Source organism: Symphalangus syndactylus, chromosome 15 (assembly GCF_028878055.3).
Source record: "Symphalangus syndactylus isolate Jambi chromosome 15, NHGRI_mSymSyn1-v2.1_pri, whole genome shotgun sequence".
Classification (NCBI taxonomy): Eukaryota; Metazoa; Chordata; class Mammalia; order Primates; family Hylobatidae; genus Symphalangus; species Symphalangus syndactylus.
The window spans coordinates 6321232-6341617 of NC_072437.2; the positions used below are offsets into that span (position 1 = coordinate 6321232).

General features: G+C 58.1%; 1 protein-coding gene across 1 annotated transcript in view; it reads left to right on the plus strand.

Moving 5' to 3' along the window:
- Nucleotides 1–430: 430 nt before the first annotated feature.
- The window catches only part of RASA3 (RAS p21 protein activator 3), a 137132-nt gene continuing 117176 nt past the window's right edge, over nt 431–20386 (plus strand). Inside the window, exon 1 of the mRNA XM_055245009.2 lies at nt 431–638. Within this exon, the coding sequence (XP_055100984.1) occupies nt 584–638 (55 nt within the window). The 5' untranslated portion in view covers nt 431–583. The remainder of the gene's footprint in view (nt 639–20386) is intronic.

Consider the following 20386-nt stretch of genomic DNA (forward strand, 5'->3'; position numbering starts at 1 on the left):
CAGCCCTCCGCCCCTCGCCCCCCGCCCCCCGCGTGCGTCTGCAGCAGGTGCCTTCGGATCGCGTCTCAGGAGCTGGGGCTGGGCGCAGGATTCCTCCCCTGCCAGACCGTTGTACGTGAATTTCTCTTTGCAAAGTTCATCCGCGAGTGAATCGCTCAGCCTCGCTCAGCCTTGCTCAGCGGGCTCGGGCCGCGCCGGCGACTTCCCTTCGTCTCTTCCGCCGGGCAGCCCGCGGGGGTCCCTTCCGCTTAGCGGCCAATTCGCGGGGCGGGGGCGGGGGCGGGGGCGGGGGCCGAGGCCTCGGGGGAAGCCGATCCCTGCGCCCCGTGGGTCTCCGCCGCCCGCCAGCGCCGTCCCTGCCAACCCCGCCCCTGCAGAGACCGGGCCAGTTGGGAGCAGGGGCCGGGCCGCGGGCGGAGCCTCTAGGTCCCCGCCCTCGCCCTCGGCCAACTGGCGGTCTTGCAGGCGGGCGGACCCTCGGCCGCGCTCGGGGCTCCGGCGCCGCCGCTCCTCCTGCTCGGCCGGAGCTGCCCGGGCTCGGCGCGCGCTTCGGGGCGAGGCTCGGCGGGCGCGGACGCGCAGCATGGCGGTGGAGGACGAGGGGCTCCGGGTCTTTCAGAGCGTGAAGATCAAGATCGGTGAGTGTCCGCCGGCAGCGACGCGTCCGACCCCCCAGCCGGACCCTGTCCTCTCCCGCGCCCGCCTCCCCTCCCCAGATCCTTGCTGGGGACCCCGGCGGAGACGCCTTCCAGGCGCGGCGCGCTCCCCGGAGAACGGCTGGTCCGGCGCCGCGGCCCCTACCCAGCTCCCCGCCTCCCCGGGGCTCGGGCTGGGTCGAGTCGGCTGCGGGGGAACGCGGCTCCCTGCGCCTCCTCTGCGCCCGCAGCGGCCCCGGTCCCTGGTAGCGGCGGAGGAGGTGGGGTCCCCGCGCCGAGGGACGTCTGTCCGCGTGTGCGCCCCCGCGTGTGCGCCCGAGCGTGTGCCCCTCGTGTTTGCAGGAGTGCGCGCGCCTGAGGCTGTCTGGGCGCCAGCACTTCAGGTGTCAAACCCACTGACGTCGGGGTCTCGGCATCTCCCTTTCTCCGCTGCGCCCAGAAACTTCCTTTTCGGGGAATGTGGAGGCTCCTTCACGCCTCTCCCCAGGGGCATGAGGCCCGGGCGCGCTGCTGCTGCTGTGCGCGCGCGTCTGTGCCTGTGTGCGCGCGTTTGTGTGTGCCTGTGTTTGTCCATGTGTGGGTGGGTGTGTGTGCGCGTGCGTTTGTGGGTGCATGTGTGGGTGCATATTTGTGTGTGGATGCATGTGTGCGCACGTGTGTATTTGTGTGTGGGTGCGTGTGTGCGCGCGTTTGTGTGTGTGCATGTGTGCGCGCGTTTGTGTGTGTGTGCATATGTGCACGTGTGTGTGTGTGCATGTGTGCGTCTGTGCTGGTGGGCGTTCTGGCTGAGGGCTCCCGCGGGGCGGGGAGACCCCGGACCCATCGGCACCAAGTCCTCCTCCACTGAGAAGTGGCGGGCGAGCTGGTGGCGGCCAGGGCCTGCGAGGCTGCGGTTTTTCTCTGGGCTTCAGCAGCTTCTAAAGTGGGCTCCGGGAGGCGTTTCCGGAGAGGCGGCTGTGTCTGGACTTCTGGTTTATCTGGAGGGATCTGCTTTTCCCTGGTTGTTTTATCTTGGGAGAGTGATGTGGAAGTCCTGCCCCTCCCCCACAGCAAGACCGTTTCCTGGAGTGACTGTTCCATATTCATGCCATGGGTGTGCTGGACCACAGCGCAGTTCAGGCTGGAGAGGCTTCCAGGGCCTTCTCCCCCACTGAGCCGCACTTCGCAGCCGGCCTCTTCCCCTGTGAAGTGGCCTCCGGGAACGGGCTGAGTGTCAGTTGTTGATGACATTTGATGCTGCCAGAGGCATTCCCGCTCCCCTAAACCAGCGGGCTGTTTCCTGTCGGCTTTATTTTGGTTTGCGGATCATCGCTGAGACACTGTCTTGATATTTGGCCCAGAAGCGCTGCAGCTAGGATGTGGCAGCACTTCCGCTTTGAGTAGTCCAGAGAGGAGGGATTTCTTTTGTTAATGTGGTTTAAATCTGCTGTCACTTTCATACAAGAAAGCCAGAGTTGGCGCTCCCTGAAGTGTCTGAGGTGGCCTTGCCTGGGTGGGGAAAGGTCGTGGCCCGTGGGGGTCAGTTTGCTGCTCTTTCCTTCAGCCAAGGCTGCTTGGCTCAGCGAGCGAGTCTGAGAGGTGTGAGAAGCACTGGGCTTCCTCAGTCACGGGGGCAGGAGGGCTGGAGGTGGGTGCCCCTGTGGGGCAGTGCCAGGTCTCCAGGCAGCAGGCAGAGGTGGCCTGGGGCTTTGTGGCTCGGGGGTGGGGGCCCACAGCCGGCACAGCATGCTCGCTGTGTACCCCAGGAAGGGCTACGCTTCAGTCCACGGCAGGGCTTTACAGAAGGCATGGGAAGTAGAACAGGAGGGCTAGGAAAGACCAGAGTCTCAGACCAGACGCTCAGACCCTGAGTGTCCCAGAAGGCAGCTTCACCGGCCTGCGGGCATTCGGCCCAACTTCCAACAGGCGTGGGGGTCAGGCACCCCCGGAAGATCCCTCGGAGAGAAGGAGGTTTGGAGATGCCACCACTTGGTCAGGCTCTGTGCTCCACTTTAAACAAGCCAGTGAAACCCCGGCTCAGCCAAGGCTTAGGCTGCTCATCCCATGTGGGGCCTGGATATTATCTGAACCTTTGACCCTCCCGGGGGCAGCAGCAGTGAGGACGGGTAGAGAGGCCCAAATGCCAGCTGCCCGACTCTCTGGATGTGGCTGCAGCGAGAAGTCCCCATTTCCTCTCCCCTCCAGAGGTCACCTGCAGGGCCGGCTGCCTGAGGGGTATCTGTGCCCCAAGTAGCTGGGGAGACAGGGCACCTCCTGCATTCGAGCAGAGATGCAGTCTGGGTTGGAGACCCCGAGGGTGACCTGTGGGTGCGCTGGTTTGGGGTTAGTCTCATGTAACTGTGCTGCTGGCCTGATACCCCGGGGCTCCAGTGGAAAGCCCACCTGTAGAAGCGAAGTAGAGGATGACCCTGCGCGGCACTGGTGCCAGGGGGCCACTGAGCTCCTCAGGCTCTTTCTTTAATCCACATTCATGGCCAGCCTTGGCTCTGACTTGTCCTGGTCATGACGATGCAGACAAGACGGTGCCCCTGTGGTTGATTTGAGGGCCCCTTGCCGTCATTCACCTCTGAGTGTTGTCTCCAGGCACGCTGGATTTGCGTCTGAGTCTGCCAGTGACTTGCTGCATGACCCAGGACCCATGTCTTCCCCTTCATAACCTAATTTTTCCGTTTGCAGAAGGCAGGCAATTGTTGTCTACTATATCCTGTGGGAACGTACAAGGCAGTGTTGTTCAGGGTTAAGTTAACACCCTGCCCCCTCACTCCCAGAACAAGAATTGTCCCTAAAGTTATACCATAAGCACTTCTCCTACTATTCATACTAAGAAAAAAAGGCAGCACATTTTTGGGGGGATTGGGAACTTTTTTGTAAGGTATAGGGGCATTGGCCATTTAAATTCTTAAATAGCTTTGAAATGTGTGCTGGTATGTGGCCTCATTGAGACGTTGAAATTGGGAAAAATGGAAAGAATCTCTTCCTCCTTTCGCCTTCCTCTTTCTTTGTCCTTCCACCTCTTGCAAGTGAGGTAATAAGAGGGAGTGCCACGTAGAAGTGAGGTGCTTCGATGGTAACAATTTGGAGTCTTTGTCTTGAAGAATCTGGCTTTCTGCATTTCAGTTTTGTGGAATCATTTTGGATATGTCCTTCTGCACCCTTTCACAGTAGAGTCTGTGTATCATGCATGACGAGCCACACTTCCTATGTGATCGCTGCTTTGAGGAAGCCGGTGCTTCTGACTTTCCATGAGTCAGGGACCCACAGGGAGGGCACTTCCGCCACGGCCACGGCGTTGTTTTGGGGCCCCCGCCCCCAAGGCGTGCAGTGCCTCCTCCCCTCGCAGTGGTGTCTTCCGTTTCCACAATACTTACTGCTTGTTTTTAAATGGGCACCTTATCTTGATACATGTGTTCAGTAAAGAGCAATACACAAGGTGTTTCTCTCAATCTGTTAAAAAAAAAAGAAAGCCAGCCCTGCGACCCAGGATGAGAAAGGCTCTTGCACCGTTGTGACCCTGCCGTCGAGCTGGAGGCAGTCAGCATCCTGGGAATGCCGTCCGTGAGAGGCCGGGCCTGCCGTGTGCTCCTTGGTGGGGCTTCCCGTGGCTCTCTGGTCGTTCCCTTCTTTCTCCTTTGGGCTCAGTGCCCGTGGCTCCACTGGGCTCTTGCTCCCTTCCTGTGAGGCTGGAGCTTGTCCATGAAGAAGACCCAAGGCCGGTCTGGCCCAACATTGAACTGCTGGTGCCTGCAGGCCTGTGGGGCACTGAGGGCCAGGGGCTGCCGGCCTCCAGCCCCAGCTATCCCTCTCCTGATCACAAACAGAATCCCACCTGAAGCAGGAGGAGGCGGCACCAGGTGAGAATAGGGAGAATGACAAGTGGGGTGCCTGGAGGGTCCCCTGGACTGTGCCTCCTTGGCCCCAGCTCCTGGGCTAGAAGGTCAGGGCTCCGGGCCCGGCTCTGCTAGAAGTGGCAGCTGACACTCTCAGCCTGATGGACTCCCTCACGGGAGGTGGAGGCCGCTGGTCACAGGGCTGTTACAGGCATCAAATTAGGTGATGGTCTGTTTAATAAGTGAAAGTAGCAACAGTGTCTTCACAGGGCTAGGGCTCACTCAGGTAAGAGAAGTGTTTTGTGAATGTGAGGGAGGGATACTGGCCACGCTGTGGCTTTCCCTGTGTCTGTTTGACAGTGTAAGGAGGAGCCGTGTGGCCACACATGGGCCTTGGCATCAGAGATCTTAGATTCCCCTAATGCTAAAATTAACTTGGATATTTTATTAACCGAGCTCAGCTAAGCTGCTTGTGCTATTTTTAACCCCTGAGGACGAAGGTGCAGGGCTTGGCTGCACCCGGGAAACAGCAGGGGCTCCGGCAGGGGCAGGTTCAGCCTGGGGCCCGGGCTTTGCCTGGAAAGGGGAGTGGGTTTTCTGTGTGTGTGTGTGTGTGGGTGTGGAGGCGGGATGCAGATGCTAAGGGGGTCATTTCCATATATTATCTGATTTTATCTAAATTCTCGAAACTCCACGACACTGAGGTGGAGAAAGGGAAACCCACGGACTTATCTGGGCCCAAGTGGCCCAGCTCCACAGGCTCCTGGGATTCGAGTTCTTCTCCTCACCACTTAGTATTGTCCATTAATTTTTTTTTCTTTGAGACTGGGCCTCACTATGTTGCCCAGGCTGGTCTCCAACTCTCCAACTCCAGGACTCAAGGGATCTTCTGCTTCAACTTCCTGAGTGGCTGGGACACAGGTGCTCACCACCGCAGCCTGCCTGTCAGTTTGGAGAGCTGTTTCTTCTCTGTGATCTTGGATTTGAATGGAGGGAATCATGGAGGGTTGGAGAACAGAGAGACTTGCTGGTGACTTTAGGGACACGCAGCAGGCGGTGTTCAGGCAGGGAAGGAAGGAAGGGGCTGCTGGTCTGTGTGGGTGGACAGTGGCCTGGGAGGCCCAAGACGCAGGGTGTGCTGGGCTGGGAAGACAGTTTGGAGATGCAGAGGTGATCCTTTCAGCAGGGCCACAGCCGCCCACCCAGCCTTCAGACGTGTGAGCAAATGGTGCCTGGCAGGTGGACTCAGCCAGGGTGCCGGACTGGAGGGCAGAGTGTGGACACCGGAGGCAGCCCTGGGGGTGTCATTCCTGGAAGGGAATCTGGCATTGGTGGAAAACACTTTGATTTGCTTCTTTGGAGCTAATGGAAGCAAATGAGGCATTTGGAGCTTATGAGCGTGTGAACCCCACGGGCACAGAGTGGATGAAGAGGGTCTACCTGAGGCTGTGGCACCCTGTGTTTGCAGGTGGCACGTCATGTTTTAAACATAGACGTGTATGTGTTTAGAAAGAGATGGACGTATTGGCTGCAAACAGCCACAAGCGAAGTGGTGGCTGCTAAGGTTTTGAAAATGAAGGCTGCTGAGTGATGGTGCGAGGGGCTTGGTGAGGAGGAGGGCTCCTGGGGGCCCTCGGAGGAGAGGCGGACGCAGCGAACCCACTTGGAATCAGACACCCGAGACTGCGTGCTGGCCACGTTTCTTGACAATTCTTTGATTTTAGATGACCCCTAACCTCTCTCTGCCTTGGTTTCTTGGTTTGTGAAAGTGGAGGCCAAGGCCTTCTTTTGCAGAGATTAATGGGACTTAGATGCACACAGGTGCTTCCCCTGCTCAGATCTTCATAGATGGGAGGTGTTATTCTAGCAGAATTTGAAGCTATCTGTTCGTCTGTAATGAACTGGACTTCTACGTGAGCAAATATATAAATTGAAAAAGAGCTACACTTTACTAAGTAGGAGGGTGTTGAGAGCCGGGAGAGCTCACACTCTGGAGAGGCGGCTTTTGTTTTTGGTCTTGGCTGTCTTCTGGGTGTCTGGGAGGGATGGCTTTGAACGTGCTCCTGAAGAGAGAATGAGGTCTCAGGAAGGGCAGGAATCATTTGAGTTGGGCTGGTGTGATGAGATGCACGGCCTGGCCTTTGAGGGGCCCAGATAATTTGGCTGGAGGGGCCAGTGGGACGTGTGGATGGGCCTCTGGCCAATGGGTCGACAGAAGGGGGCACACAGGGTCCCATGGGGATGTGGTGTCACGCCCCGCAGGTGCCGGTACCTCTGAAGGGTGCGAGTTTGGACAGCAGTTGTGGAACTGTGGTGGGGGGTCGGGGAGGCAGCTCACTGTGCACACATCTCGTCTTACACAGCCGCGGGTCAGAGCAGGGGTCTGTGTTCATGCAGGAAAGGAGGGGCTTGCCGTGAACCAGAGCTTCTAGCTTTGAACCGTAGGTGAAGGCGATGAACAGACATGTCTACTGCAGCAGCACCTGTGGCCAGTGGCTGAGTGAGCGAATAGCAAACAGTAGAAGCAATGTTGAGGGTTCGGGTGTCCCCACCAATCTCCTGTCGAACTGTCATCCCCATTGTTGGAAGTGGGGCCTGGTGGGAAGCGACTGGATCTTGCGGGTGGATTTATATGAACAGCTCAGCACCATCCCCTTGGTGCTATTCTCACGATAGTGAGTGAGTTCTCGCGAGATCCGGTGGTTTAAAAGTGTGCGGCGGTGCCTCCCACCTCGTGCTCTTGCCCCCGCTCTCACCGTGTGAGACACCTGCTCCCCCTTCACCTTCTGCCATGACTGGAAGCTTCCCGAGGCCCCCCAGAAGCAGATGCCTGCATACCTCCAGTACAGCCTGCAGCACCGTGACCAATAAACCTCCTTTATTTTGAATTACCCAGTCTCAGGTGTTTCTTTATAGCAATGCGGGAACAGCCCAGTGAGTAATCGACAACTGAAACGGTGATTGTGTCATGTGCATCCACACGTGGGCTGCTCTGTGGCTTTCAAGGAACATATTAAGCCCAGGCCAAACCACATGACTCGCAGGAAGTTCCACGGCATAGGATTAGAAAGAAGCAAAATGAGAGTGCCCAACACCACCCTCTAGAAGAATGATAAACGCAGATCAGATGAGTGTGCGCAGGTCAGGGATAAGACCCACACAGCCTGCTAATTGGATTACCTGTGGGATGGCAGGAGTGCCGTGGTAGGAAGAGACAGGAATACAAGGCCTTCCGTAGCAGCAAGTATATGTCTATTATGCATCAACGTGCAACTATGTATACGGTGGGTGAGTGAGTGGAGAACGAAGGCGGAGCTTAGAAATCTCTTCACAGACTGTAAGAACAGTGTCGGCTGTGGAGGACGTCAAGGCCGAGAAAGAAAATAATTTGCCTTCATTCAAGATGATGTGCTGTGTGGGAAATGCGTGTGGACAGGTGAGGGGGTGGTTCCATCAGGCCGCAGCGGGCGTCCGGCAGTGACAGGTGGAGTGCAGTTGTGGCTGGCCCTTGAGAGGCCCCGGCTCCTGAGAGGTTTTGGGGCTCCAGCCTTTGTGTCTGGGAGGCTCTGGCACAGGTGAAGGGGAACTGAGGGTTACATCACCTGCGACAGACGGTTCAGGGTCTCTCTGGGTGTGAGGCAGAGTCCAAAGTGAACAGTTACAAACGTTCAAGCTTTGCTGTAGATGCGAGTTCCAGAGTCACCGAGGTGCCCGGGAAACCCCTCGTCAGGCCTGGATCCCCGGAAGTGAGTTTCCCCAGGGGTTATTGGTCAAACGGCATCAGAGTGTCTGGGAGATTTTGTTTTTTGTGAGTATTTTCTCAAAAATAGTGGTTCCTTGTTCTATGAGTGTCTGAAAATATTAGGTGTGTTTGTGCAGACAGGGCTGGATCCCTCAGGCTGTAGCTCTAGCTGCCCTGAAATTTGGCATTCTTAGTTTTCATTTTCAAATAAACTTGAATCCCACATTTGGAACAATCACCCAAATTTAAGGCTCAGTTTTGTTCCGGGGACAGTCAGTGCCCTGCTCGTATCACAACACAGCTAGTAACGGCTGCAGTGCTGACCTGCGTGTCCTGGGTCCCGAGAGACACCGTGCTGGACCCCAGGGGGCTGGGTCAGGAGACAGGAGCCGCACTGGGGACAGAAACCAGTGCCTTGACCTGGAATTGATCGAGGAACGACTCCTGCACCTGTTCCTTCCTCTCTACATTGTTTCTTTTATGCTACCCGAATAATTTCCAACCTGTAAAGAATCATCTGTCTTGGCCCTGACTGCCTATAGGATAAAATTCCAGAGGTGGAAAAGGGGTCTGAGTCTTTCCTAGACACCGTAGGGATCCTTTTTCTGACCACCGACCGGACAGATGTCCGCTCTGGACCTGCACGGGGGCCGTGGCTCCCAGCCCCGCATGGGCCACCCCGTGGGTGCCTCCCTCGCCCCAGATGGGCCAGAGTCCTCAGCCCCTTGCTGAGAGCCACCCTCCCTGCCTGGTGCTCGTGCCGTGCCCAGGGTAGGACGGAGGATTCTCTGGGATGCTTGACAAAGCTCAGGGGTGGTTGTTACTGTGTCTTCCTGGAGCTTGGTTTTGGGACTTCATCGTCTCCAAGCTGCAGCCCGGGTCTGAATTGGGCGTGATCGACCCAGGCCGGCTGTTCGTGTGGCGTTGGAGCCAGTTCCCATTTCTGCATTAGGTTTCATTCCTGGCCTTTTCCCTGCTTTGAGGGGCTGCACAGAGTAGCTGAGGGCCCTTGCGTGCACCCCTAAATCTTCTCTTTAGCTGTGTTCCTTCTGAAGGAAAAGGTTTCACTCTTCGTTTCAGCTCTGGAGCTTTCTTGTTTTGGTTCCAAACCCTCGAGGTGCTGGAGCAGCTAGTTTGCCTTGGTCTTGTCCCCTCTGTGTTTTCTCTTCCCCAGAGCAGCCATTGCTGTGGGAGGCCGAGGACCAGCCTCAGCCCACGGCCCCTGCTGGGGCGGCCACCTCGGCGTCCGGTGGTGACTGTGCCCCCTCCTCTGAGGCTCCAGGAGCAAAGTGCTGTCCCCAAAGCCACACTGGCAGCAGGAGTGTCTCCATGCTGGGCGCGCACCGAAGCTGCATCCAGGGTGTAGGGACCCGGGAAGGTTGTCTTGTGGTGGACTCTGATGACCACAGCCCAGGCGCTTTTGTGGCCTTTTCCTTCCTAGAGCCCCTTCTCGTGCCATGTTGGCTGGGCCTGCTCAGCACTGTGGCAGCTGTCACGGCAGCCAGTGGTCCTTGCTTTGGGCAGCAGTGAGATGCAGAGGCCTGGAGTCAGGGCTGGGGCTGACCTGCCGGAGACCCCCTTCCTAGCTGCGTCCCCCACTCGGGGCTGACCTGCCAGAGACCCCCTTCCTAGCTGCGTCCCCCTCTTGGGTAGCTGCGTCCCTCACTTGGGGCGGCCCCTGACAGCGCTGGCAGAGTTGGGTCGCAGCACCCTGGCCGCCCTGTGTGGAGGCCCCACTCGTTTTTCCTGAACGCTGTGCCCTCTGCTTCCACGTCAGAACATTTCCCTCCAATGGGCAGGGGCGAACCCGCCTGCACCCCCAGGCCCAGGTGCTCCCAGGTGCAGAACGAGCCCACCCACTGGGGCAGGCACGGCCTGGGGGCAGGAAGGAGGCGGTAGAGCAGGGGGTGGTTTGGCCCCAAGCGCCCTGAGCCTCTGGACCCTACTTCACTCTGGCCCAGGCTGCGTGGGGGTTTCCAAGGCTGGGGTCACACTGGTGGACAGGGCCATTAGCAGAGATTCAGGAAGAGGAACCGGTTCTGGGAAAACCATCTGCGCGCAGAGCCCAGGGGACTGGCCGTGCCGGACTCTCCTCCGAGGTCAGGGTGGGATGTTCCAACAGGGCTGGTTTTCCCATGGCCTTTGGGATGAGGGATTTTCTGGGGAATTCCAGATGCCCCCAGGCTGTAGCTGCCAAGCTCAGCCTTCTCAGGAAGCCTTGCTGGCTGGGGGTGGGGCTGACTGCCGAGGGGCCCTGGAGGCTGGAGCAGCCTGGGGAAGCTCTGCCTCGGTGGCCGGCTGTGCAGCCTGGAAGGGACGCCTGGCCTCCCAGATCCTCTCCCTCCCCGACAACTAATGTCCAAGACTCTGACTGCTGAGATTCTGGGATTTGCGGTGGGCCCCACGGGCTGGAATCTTCATTAGTTTAGGGGCCGTGGCTAGAGGTAGGAGCCTCTGGGCCCCATGTGCCCCTCAGCCAGTCACCTGCAGTGACAGTGGGAGTAAGTTCCTGCACTCGGCCCACAAACCTGGCTCTGCTAGCCCGGCTGCATGGTGCGAGGCAGGAGATTCCGAGAAGCTCCCTCCAGAGCATGCGGGGGGCTGTGCATACTCACAGCTGTAAACAACTAGTATCTCATTCACTGTACGGGGCTAGTGCGATGGGCCACAAACTCACACGGCCGTGGTGCTGCACTCAGGGACTGGTCTGGCTGCCCGCGTCCTCACGGCTACAGAGGAATGAGGCGTTCAGTCTTTCCCTGGGGAAGCCGAAGGTCGAAGGTCGAGCTGTGCCCGAAAGGCAGAGGTTCAGGCTGAGGGAGGAGTCCGCGTCCTTATGTTCCTCGGAGGTCTCCTCTTGTGACATGCTTGCACACATGCAGACATGCACTTGCACACACTGCACGCATGTGCTTGCACACGCATGCTCACCCATGACCCTGGGACCGTTTGGGGCAGGGTTGCATGGCTTGATGTGCAGTGTTGGGTGGAAGTAAGGGAGGCTCCGGTGGGTTCTGCTGGCTTTTCCTGTAGCCAAGATCCGTGACAGAAGAAACGGGCCAATCTGTGCTGAGTAGGATGCATGGAGTTTAAAACTTCTCAAGCAGTTCTTAATCGTTTTTATTCTACCCCACATGGCCGAGGCTGGGGACACTCTCCAGGCAGCCCCGTGGCTCTCAGGGGCCTGGTCCCAGGAGGCTCGGCGGGATGTGTTTGGGGCACCAGGGTCTGAATGCCCCGCGGGTGGCCTCCTGCCCCCGGCCACAGTGTTAGGATGCACCTGCCTTTCTACTTTCCGCAACTTGAGATCTTTTCTAGCAACTGCTGTTCGATTTTCTAATATTTTGTAATTTGTATAAGAAACGTTTTGTTTTTAGGCCCCACAACTTGTTCTTTTTCCTGATAGCTTTTCCCCCTACTTGTCACTGACCTGTTCTCTTAGGGGGCTGCGTGTTGCAGGGGAGTCCCCAGTCTTTAGACTGTTCCAGAGCCCAAGACTAGCTCGGCTGTGCCACTCAGGGAAGCTCGCTGGAATTCAAATGAGACAGATGTTATTCTGGGAATAAACTTGATCCTCTTAGATCTGTGTGAGAAGAAAACGGTGGACAAACATTGATGCTCGAGCTGTAATTAGTAAGAAATTACTGGTGTTCCTCCACACCCGTGCCTGGTGATAGGAAGTCAGAAGAGAGTGTTTGATCACCTCTAGATCAGTATGTTCTGATGATGAAAAGTCCCTTTCCGTGTTATCTGTGGGGCAGAGTCACACGGAGTTTCTCTGTGGGGATTGTCCTCCACCAGGGCTCGTTGGTCCAGACCCCTCGAACGGCATCGACGCCTGGCTGGAGAGGGGGGGGCCCTGATCGACGCCTGGCTGGAGGGGGGGGGCCCTGATCCACGCTTGGCTGGAGAGAGGAGGGGGGCCCTGATTGACGCCTGGCTGGAGAGAGGGGGGGGGCCCTGATCCACGCCTGGCTGGAGAGAGGAGGGGGGCCCTGATCGACGCCTGGCTGGAGAGAGGAGGGGGGCCCTGATCGACGCCTGGCTGGAGAGAGGGGGGGGCCCTGATCGACGCCTGGCTGGAGAGAGGGGGGGGCCCTGATCGATGCCTGGCTGGAGGGGGGGGCCCTGATCTACGCCTGGCTGGAGGGGGGGCCCTGATCGACGCCTGGCTGGAGAGAGGAGGGGGGACCCTGATCGATGCCTGGCTGGAGGGGGGGGCCCTGATCGACGCCTGGCTGGAGAGAGGAGGGGGGGCCTTGCTGGTTCTCTCGCTGCTGCTGGGGGATCCTGAGTGATCGCCCCTCAGAGGCGTGAGCAGTTGTCTCCAGGACCTCCATACGGCTTCCTGAACTCCCCAGCTGGTCCCATCCGTCTGGAATCAGTGGCATTCCTTTCTCTCTTCATCATTTCCTGCTCCATTCAGCAGTCCTCGGGTATTTAGAGAAAGGGTTTCTCAGCATTTGGGCCCAAGAATGTGTTTATGGAAATCCTGAGTGAAAATGAAAGACTGGAAAGAAAAAAACACTTTTCACTACATTTTTGCTAAGTGCCTTTGTTTTTAAGTTTATTTTGTTTTATAAAGTGTATTTCTGTGTTTTCTTTAGGGAAGCCCTTTCTGCCCTCCATGTGCCCTTCCCAGGCCCGGGAAAAGAGCTGGGGTGGGTGGGTCAGGAGGAAAGCGGGGGCGTGGAGAGGGAGGGGCAGGCAGCCAATGTCATCCCCAAATAAAAGCGCTTTGATTTCTTTCCGACAGATCATGATTCATTGTCATGGGTGACCATTTAGTTCTGTGCTCCCCTGGTTTCCTTCTGGGGACCCCACGGTGGCACCCACACCCCTGTCGCTGCCCACACCCAAGGCTTCCCTCTGGGTAGCTGCACTGGAACCAGCGGGTTTTATGAACACAAGAAGGCTGGTGTTTTTCAGGCAGGATACAGCTGCTGACTTTCAGCAGAGAAGGCCAGGCAGTGGGCTAGGCTGGTCTGGTTAATAATTCATCATAGATTTGTGGATGGTCACGATGAGTGTGCGGAGCTCGAAAGCTGCCACTCGCTTAGAAGCTAGTCCAGATTGTAGTGTGCCTGTGGCTTAGAAGTGGTGGTGACATTGGTTTTCAAATAAAATATTTCAGAAATATTTGGGACGTTTCTATGCATCTAATCAGAAAATTGTGAGGCTTGTAAAAATGTGCCATGCGTTCTTAACTGGTGTGTTTATTAGGATTTGCGGCTGGAGTCGGGATGTGATGACTTTTTAAGGTCACCCACCAAAAGGCAACAATGGCAAGGCTTTTAGTTTTACTTGATGTGTTAATTACAGATATCAGTTAAAGTTATTTTTCAAAAGCTTCCCCACCCACTAAAATGTCCTCCCACAGGCACTTGCCTGGGGGGTTTGAGTCACACAGGCGGGGGTGGGCCTGAGTTTGCCCCCCTGGGGTTCCCAGGAGGCAGCTGCAGTCGTCGGGAGCCATGAACTGGGGCTGTCCCAGGATATAAGGGAAATATTGGCTGTGCCTTCCAAGTTATTATAGAGTAAGGGATAAATAAGACAAACCCATCAACGTGGCCACGTATTTATGAGAATCATAATGAGAATTTTCAACCTCCTTGGAGAGGTGAGCTACTATTGTGCTCAGGAAGACTAAGGCGCTTCTAACCGGCTGTTCCTGCGCACTCACGTACACTTGGTGTGCACACGTGCGCACGGCAACATCCACATGTGCACACAGGTGTGTGCGCATGCACCCCTCACACGTGCACCCCCCTCACACGTGCACCCCCCTCACACGTGCACCCCCTCACACGTGCACCCGTCACACACGTGCACCCCCTCACACGTGCACCCCCTCACACGTGCACCCCCTCACACGTGCTCCCGTCACACACGTGCACCCCTCACGTGCACCCCCCTCACACGTGCACCCCTCACACACGTGCACCCCCTCACGTGCACCCCCTCACACGTGCACCCCTCACACACGTGCACCCCTCACACACGTGCACCCCCCTCACACGTGCACCCCTCACACACGTGCACCCCCCTCACACGTGCACCCCTCACACACGTGCACCCCCCTCACACGTGCACCCCTCACACACGTGCACCCCTCACACACGTGCACCCCCCTCACACGTGCTCCCCTCACACACGTGCACCCCTCACACACGTGCACCCCCCTCACACGTGCACCCCTCACACACGTGCACCCCCCTCACACGTGCACCCCTCACACACGTGCACCCCTCACACACGTGCTCCCCTCACACACGTGCACCCCCCTCACACGTGCACCCCTCACACACGTGCACCCCCCTCACACGTGCACCCCTCACACACGTGCACTCCTCACACACGTGCACCCCCCTCACACGTGCACCCCCTCACACGTGCACCCCTCACACACGTGCACCCCTCACACACGTGCACCCCCCTCACACGTGCACCCCTCACACACGTGCACCCCCCTCACACGTGCACCCCTCACACACGTGCACCCCTCACACACGTGCTCCCCTCACACACGTGCACCCCCCTCACACGTGCACCCCTCACACACGTGCACCCCCCTCACACGTGCACCCCTCACACACGTGCACCCCCCTCACACGTGCACCCCTCACACACGTGCACCCCCCTCACACGTGCACCCCCACACACGTGCTCCCCTCACACACGTGCACCCCTCACACACGTGCACCCCCCTCACACGTGCACCCCTCACACACGTGCACCCCCCTCACACGTGCACCCCTCACACACGTGCACCCCCACACACGTGCACCCCCCTCACACGTGCTCCCCTCACACACGTGCACCCCCCTCACACGTGCACCCCTCACACACGTGCACCCCCTCACACGTGCACCCCCACACACGTGCACCCCCCTCACACGTGCTCCCCTCACACACGTGCACCCCTCACACACGTGCACCCCCTCACACGTGCACCCCCACACACGTGCTCCCCTCACACACGTGCACCCCCCTCACACGTGCACCCCTCACACACGTGCACCCCCCTCACACGTGCACCCCTCACACACGTGCACCCCCACACACGTGCACCCCCCTCACACATGCTCCCCTCACACACGTGCACCCCTCACACACGTGCACCCCCCTCACACGTGCACCCCTCACACACGTGCACCCCCTCACACGTGCACCCCCACACACGTGCACCCCCCTCACACGTGCTCCCCTCACACACGTGCACCCCTCACACACGTGCACCCCCCTCACACGTGCACCCCCTCACACACGTGCACCCCTCACACACGTGCACCCCCCTCACACGTGCTCCCCTCACACACGTGCACCCCTCACACACGTGCACCCCCCTCACACGTGCACCCCTCACACACGTGCACCCCCCTCACACGTGCACCCCTCACACACGTGCACCCCCTCACACGTGCACCCCTCACACACGTGCACCCCCCTCACACGTGCACCCCCTCACACACGTGCACCCCTCACACACGTGCATCCCCCTCACACGTGCTCCCCTCACACACGTGCACCCCTCACACACGTGCACCCCCTCACACGTGCACCCCTCACACACGTGCACCCCCCTCACACGTGCACCCCTCACACACGTGCACCCCCCTCACACGTGCACCCCCTCACACGTGCACCCCCACACACGTGCGCCCCCCTCACACGTGCGCCCCCCACACACGTGCTCCCCTCACACACGTGCACCCCCCTCACACGAGCTCCCCTCACACACGTGCACCCCTCACACACGTGCACCCTCTCACACGTGCACCCCCCTCACACGTGCTCCACTCACACACGTGCACCCCTCACACACGTGCACCCCCCTCACACGTGCACCCCTCACACACGTGCACCCCCCTCACACGTGCACCCCTCACACACGTGCACCCCCCTCACACGTGCACCCCTCACACACGTGCACCCCTCACACGTGCACCCCTCACACACGTGCACCCCCACACACGTGCACCCCCCTCACACGTGCTCCCCTCACACACGTGCACCCCTCACACACGTGCACCCCCCTCACACGTGCACCCCTCACACACGTGCACCCCCTCACACGTGCACCCCCACACACGTGCACCCCCCTCACACGTGCTCCCCTCACACATGTGCACCGCTCACACACGTGCACCCCCCTCACACGTGCTCCCCTCAGACACGTGCACCCCCCTCACACGTGCACCCCTCACACACGTGCACCCCTCACACACGTGCACCCCCCTCACACGTGCACCCCTCACACACGTGCACCCCTCTCACACGTGCACCCCCACACACGTGCGCCCCCCTCACACGTGCACCCCCCACTCACGTGCGCCCCCTCACACGTGCACCCCCACACACGTGCTCCCCTCACACACGTGCACCCCCCTCACACGAGCTCCCCTCACACACGTGCACCCCTCACACACGTGCACCCCTCACACACGTGCACCCCCCTCACACGTGCACCCCTCACACACGTGCTCCCCTCACACACGTGCACCCCTCACACGTGCACCCCTCACACACGTGCACCCCTCACACACGTGCACCCCCCTCACACGTGCTGCCCTCACACACGTGCACCCCCCTCACACGTGCACCCCTCACACACGTGCACCCCCTCACACGTGCACCCCCCACACACGTGCTCCCCTCACACACGTGCACCCCTCTCACACGTGCACCCCTCACACACGTGCACCCCCCTCACACGTGCTCCCCTCACACACGTGCACCCCCCTCACACGTGCACCCCTCACACACGTGCACCCCCCTCACACGTGCACCCCTCACACACGTGCACCCCTCACACGTGCACCCCTCACACACGTGCACCCCCCTCACACGTGCACCCCTCACACACGTGCGCCTCCCTCACACGTGCACCCCTCACACACGTGCGCCCCCTCACACGTGCACCCCTCACACACGTGCGCCCCTCACACACGTGCACCCTCACACACGTGCACCCCTCACGTGCACCCTCACACACGTGCTCCCCTCACACACGTGCACCTCTCACACACATGCACACCCACACTGATGCAGAGGATTCTCCAAACCTGCAGGCTCCACGTGAATAGTGGAAACTGTATTTGCAGAGTTAATTTTTCATTAAGTAAAATTATTAGGCTGCCATTGAATAACTTTTTTCAAATAACTTTATTTAAAGTGATAAAAACACTTTTATCATTACAAATAAATTAAGCATGAACTCAGTAGTGTTTTGCCTCTTCTAAGGGTTCGTCTGCCGTAAGGTGCAGTTTTCCCTCTCATTTTAACGGCTCTGACGGGTGCCACTCAGTTACCAGTTTCCCCTTTCCCAGTGGCTTGGAACTGCGGTCTGTCCTGCGCTTGAGTCTTTTGGATTCCTCAGAATGCGGCATGTTTATGAAAAAGCATTAATAGGAGGTGTAGGGATGGGGGTCTCTAGGTTGATAGAGAGGACAGTATTTCTAGTTTATGTATGTGTGTTTCAGAGTTGCAAATCACCTCAGATAAAATAGGGCCCCTTAGACAAGACAGCAGGCCTGGCCCGAGGGGAGGGGTGTCTGTGATGACCTTCTCAAGGCCAAAAACGTCAGGACCAGCAGGATTCCTCCAGAGAATGTCTTCTTGAAGAGCGTTGGCTGCACGTTGCAAGGCCGGCTGAGAGGGCACAGGCCCGTGGGGGACCCAGGGTTCCGCCCCTGCACCGCTGCCAGTCTCTGGCTGTGTGACCTGTCACCCTTCAGGCCTCAACATCCACACTTATGTCAGCAGGGTGATGACAACTTCCCAGGGACCCCAGAACGTCACCTGCCTCAACTGCAGGCGGCCTCTGAGCACGTGTCCCATTCACAGAGCGTTTGGGTTTCTTCTTTAAGCACGCTGGTTACGACAGAAAGTAAAATATTAACCGAGAAGAATCATCTCACATTTAAACATAGCTTCACACAAACACATACATCTGTAGCAACGTAGTTACAGGAGACTGAGAAGGCGTGGGGGCTCCTCATCATTCCAGGCTGTGTTTTTCCCTTGAGAAGCAACAGAGGTAGGAGACTGCGGCTGTTTCTGACCTCCGGACCGGTTAGAGAGCGTTTGTAGGGTAAAAACATACACAGGAGGCTGTGTGTTATGGGAGGAGCCACCAAATGGGCAGGCGACAGCGCGGGGAACACGCGGCCTGCAGAGGGCTTGGGAATGACCAGCTGCCTCGAGGCCTGCGCTCCGCCTCTGACGGCTTTATCTCTAGGGCACGAGTCTCTTGTGACAGGAAGTGAGTATTAACGAATCAGTTAACCATTGTGTAAACTGGGAAGTTGTCTTGTGATCAGCCTTCACACAGGCAGGCACCTCCCCCGCGTGCCCGACACTAACCCAAGCCTTGTGTTTTGTGGGACACGTGGCCTCGCCCAGGCCGAGGGTGGGTGTGACCGTCCAGCCTCTGTGTCGCCAAGGTGGCGTGTTCATTTATTGAACTCACATCCTCACCAGCCGTCCCAGCAGGAGACGCTCGGGAAAACTGCTACTGCACGGCGGTACAGGGCCGTAAACATGTTGCCGCTGGGCATAATGGAAGCTGCCGGTGACACCACACGCGAAGCCTCCCATGGGTTCCAGGTATTTTTACACGGCCAGACCTGGCCCTGTGCCTTGTTCAGCGGCCTCTCTGTGGAGAGGCCTTCTCCTGCCGGGACCTGCAGCCGCCCACAACTGGGGGTGGGGCTGGGGAACCTGCAGCAGCTCACAACTGGGGGTGGGGCTGGGGAACCTGCAGCAGCTCACAACTGGGGGTGGGGCTGGGGAACCTGCAGCAGCTCACAACTGGGGGTGGGGCTGGGGGTGCTTTCACCCGTGGCCAGGGGTCGTGCCTGGGAATTTCCCAGCTTAGCACCCCCTGTTGTCCCCAGAGCTGGGAGCTGTGGGTCTTTCCACGGTCGGTCATGACTCTGCCCTGTCCCTGCACACGAGGGCAGGTGGCTGAAAAATCAATGCCAAGTAAGCTTTGGAGGGAGCGTGTTTAACCTGCCCTCGGGTTTACGCTGAAACCCTGCCCACGTATTATCAGGGGATGCTCATAAACAAAGGTCGGCGAAGGATGAAGGAAAATAAGTTGCTTTTATGAGTCAATTAAATATATAATAGTGCTCAATTCATTTTGGCCTGTGTGGTTTAAAGACCAGACAAGAATATGCTGTTATTTATTTAAAGGTAAAATTAGAGTCTGGGCCCATTTTGCACCATTTAGCAAGTGAATGGGTAGCTTTTGTGGTCAGACCGCACTTTGGCTGACAGAGCTAGGAAATGTGCAAGGAGCATTTGCTGATCAATTCGTCTCCCTCCATCCGTCCGTGTCCCCGTTCCTTCACCCCACTGCGTGCCAGGCCGAGATATCCCAGAGAATGTTTCCAGAGGAGTTCTGGACTCGAGTCTGATAAAGGAAACCCCAGGAAATCCAGAACAGAAAGTTAGCGTGTGACAGGAGGAAATTCGTTTTGCACTCCACAGCTGAGTTTGTGGTTGCCTTTCTAACATCACATGGGCCGTGCTGAGGATAGGGCAGGTCTCTCTCCCCTGCATAGACATCGCAGAAGCTCGCCGTGGTGGGGTGGATTGATGGACATGGTGAGAGCTGCATGGACATCACAGATACCACAGACATCACAGACACTTGCCATGGTGGGGTGGATTGATGGACGTGGTGTGAGCTGTATGGACATCGCAGACACTACAGACATCACAGATGTTTGCTGTGGTGGGGTGGATTGATGGACGTAGTACGAGCTGTACAGACATTGCAGACACTACAGACATCTCAGACGCTCGCCATGGTGGGGTGGATTGATGGACATGGTGCGAGCTGCATGGACATCGCACATACTACAGACATCACAGACACTACAGACATTGCAGACACTCACCATGGTGGGTGGACCGATGGATGTGGTGCAAGCTGTACGGACATTGCAGATGCTTGCTGTGGTGGGGTGGACTGATGGACATGGTACGAGCTGCATGGACATCGCAGACACTACAGACATTGCAGACACTACAGACATTGCAGACGCTTGCTGTGGTGGGTGGATTGATGGACACGATGTGAGCCAGCCAGTCTCTGATGGCAACTGTTTTACATTCCCGGGTAGCATTTGTCCCCTCTGGTTTTCTCATTG